This window comes from Trichinella spiralis (assembly GCF_000181795.1).
Source record: "Trichinella spiralis strain ISS 195 chromosome Unknown Scfld2582, whole genome shotgun sequence".
NCBI lineage: Eukaryota > Metazoa > Nematoda > Enoplea > Trichinellida > Trichinellidae > Trichinella > Trichinella spiralis.
Genome location: NW_003529521.1, coordinates 1 through 3,157, shown reverse-complemented (window position 1 = coordinate 3,157; position 3,157 = coordinate 1). Strand labels below are relative to the sequence as shown.

Below are 3,157 nucleotides of genomic sequence, written 5' to 3'. Positions count from 1 at the left end.
TTTTCGTTTCGTCCAAGGTCACTTTCACTTCCGCATCTCGTCAACTTCTGTCATTGGATTCAAGGAAGTTTTTTTTTTTGGGCACTGATTTCTTCAATTAGGAACTCCAGATATGTTGGCCAACAACGGATTCTTACTAGATCCACATTCGGCCATCATGCTGTCCATCGTTTCTCTTCCATTTGAACTAGGCCCGTCGTTTTCGTTTGCTTTATCATCATCCCATAAGTTGTACCTTTTGTCATACATTTGCACAACAGTCGCCGCCAATCTCAAATCACTTTGAGCAACAGCTCTGTGAGCAGCAATGCCATTGGTAACTCGAATTCGTCGACTAAGATCTCGATTCACAATGGCGCCCAAATCACAGTCCCGAAGCTGGATTGAAGAACATTATTATTACACAACAGACAATCAATTATTCCAAAATGCAGCTCAATACCCGGATATTAGTGATTTTCCAACAAATCTCTTTCACGTTCACGTCTCGACGAAAAGAAACCCAACCACGACGGTAAAATCGCCTATCAGGTAGCGGCTCTGCCAGTGCAACTCGCAAAAATCCAGGATAACGCTTAAACAACGCTTCCAATTCTTGCTTAGTGATGGTCGGTGCAAGATTGCGCAAAAATATGCTCGACGTCTTGTGCAACAACAAAGGACCACCTCCACTATTTCGCTCAACATTCGAGCTAACTCCTTCGTCTTTTGCACTCTTCAAATCCAACTCACCTCCTGTCTCACCTTGAAAAACCAATATTCAAAAACGTACAGACAAATCAAGCAACAACAATTTGGAGACCTTTTTCAGATTCATGACCACTGATTTCCCCATCCTAAGCAAAATAGAAAAACAATTCAAGCAATATACGAAAATAACAATCACAAATACAAGCGCTTACGTCGCTTTTTAATTCTGAAGATTTGTCTGAAACATTTTCTTTTTCTGCCATCGTACTGTTTTCAGCATTGTCGACTAAATCGTCAATTTCCATTTGTCCTTCTTCTTCCAATCTAAATGAACACAACAATAATTAATAATGAACTTTACACTGCTGAAACATCAGACAAAATAAAACAAAACATTTCGTGAATTAATTACTTGTTTGTTGTTGATTTGGCCTGATCATTCGATAATTCGGCATATTCTCCATCTTTTTCAAGTTGCTCAATATCTTCATCCGTTCCACCTTCTAACTTTATAACCACTGCAATTATATTATTAAATTATTGGTATCAACAATTCGCAACATGTATTTGAGCAGTTGAAAGTAAAAAACAACACTGCACATAACAATAATTTCACTTAACAAATTTTTACCTGCATCCATAAACTTCAGCAAATTTTCTCCATTGTCTTGATCTAAATTCAAACGATCTAACCAACCTTTTTCACGAAGTTCCATGAATATCTCGAGTCTCCGCATCACAGCATCACGATGCTCTTGAAATCTCTTGGCGCGGTCTTCTGGATGATATTTAACGCGAAACCTTAAAAAAATTTACACATTGAACAACAAACAAACCAAGGTAGCTCATGTCCCAACAACAAATAAACCATAAAACCCACACCAAAAAACAAAAAAAAAATTTTTTTTTTGAACAGCGTGGTAAATATTTTCAAACAATTGTCGAACAAATTCAAAAAACGGCTAATAAAGCCTACATACTTTACAGATTACAGAAAATGCATTTAACTCGAACAGTTCAAGAAAAAAAAACATTTTTCATTAAACAACAAACGTATATGCGTTATAATTATTCTAAACTGTAACATTTTTTTAAAACCAATTATTTTATTTATTCATACATTTATTCTGTTTATATTTCCAGGTAGCACCCTCCGTTGTATTTTTCTTTCATAAAATTTATTTATATTTAATTGAGACAAAATAATGAATAACCGAATTCAACTACATTTTCTATTTTTGTCATTGACACATTTAATTTTGAAAATCCAACGAAGACACACCAAAACCAACCAAAGAATTTGTTGAGATAAAAAGAGATGGCAGTTTATTATTGAAAATTATTTCTAGAAAAATACTTACCAACAATAAATAAACAGCTGGAAATAGTGTAGCATTAATGCTGCATTTGTTTCAGATGAAAAGTTAAGTTTTATCTCTCAGACTCTTTGAACAACAGAAAAAAATATTTTTGGTAGCCTCGACATAATGCGCCCCTGGCTACGACGAACTTTCACGAATTTAATCTCAAAACAAACAAGTGGTCGCCTTTGTATTGCAAAACTTAAACAAATACTGCTTATAAAGCGACACTAATATCAATGACGAATGATGCGACGTTTCACACATACACACAGACGAAAAAAGTATAACATATGCATATATAAATATATAAATATAAATGTATAAACAAATATATATATATATATATATACTTATTCATTTACATTCATATTTATATATATCTATATATACGCATACATTCACTCATATATATACATATAGAAGCCGCGACATAATGCGCCTCTGGCTACAATATGAAGCTGTTAAAAAGCTGCATACAAAGCTGTTCATATAAAGTTCATAAGTGGATGTATTGTATTAAATTTGTGATTCTATATAAAAAGCACAATTTTATGCCCCAACCGCCGTTGTCTCATTAGTGGCAAAATAACAAAATTGAAAATGTGCTCTTCGTTTCGGAATCAAACTGCCTGTTCCAAACTGTGTAAATTAAACGTAAATTATTTTTAACAAAATATGACTTACCATTCACGATCTTTGTGCGCCATGAAGAACGCATGCAATAACTGCTTTTTGTAGTCAGTTTTATATTCTTGATATTTTTGTATTGCTTCTTCGTCTGAAATCATATCATCTTGGGAAGATAAAAACTGCTTGAAGGTCATCATTGGCGCCAACGTGTGACCATCGTTCGTAGAACTTTCATCAGCTCTGTTGTTACTAAACGAATCAGCAGTTTCATCCCTAATAGAACATCATGCAATAATAAACCAAGCAAAGACACGTCAAATATATGTTCTCTGAAAGACTTATACCATCTCTTCGGCGTCCGTCGACTTGCATTCGGACTATATTCCGGTCTCAACGATAGGATTTATAATTCTCATTTGATGCAGCAGAACGCTAAATCAAAGAAAAAATTTTAAATTCATTTATTAAACAAA

At 34.2% G+C, this 3,157-nt stretch overlaps 1 protein-coding gene across 1 annotated transcript; it reads right to left on the bottom strand.

Annotated features, from left to right (window-relative positions):
- Window positions 1–93: 93 nt before the first annotated feature.
- Tsp_13031 (arsenite-resistance protein 2-like protein) lies at window positions 94–2,878 on the bottom strand. The gene is made up of 6 exons (XM_003368367.1): window positions 2,739–2,878; window positions 1,322–1,491; window positions 1,103–1,208; window positions 959–1,014; window positions 443–744; window positions 94–378 (listed from the first exon to the last, which is right to left on the bottom strand). The coding sequence occupies exons 1-6, from the start codon at window positions 2,876–2,878 to the stop codon at window positions 94–96; spliced, it is 1,059 nt and encodes a 352-aa protein (XP_003368415.1).
- Between the last annotated feature and the right edge of the window lie 279 nt (window positions 2,879–3,157).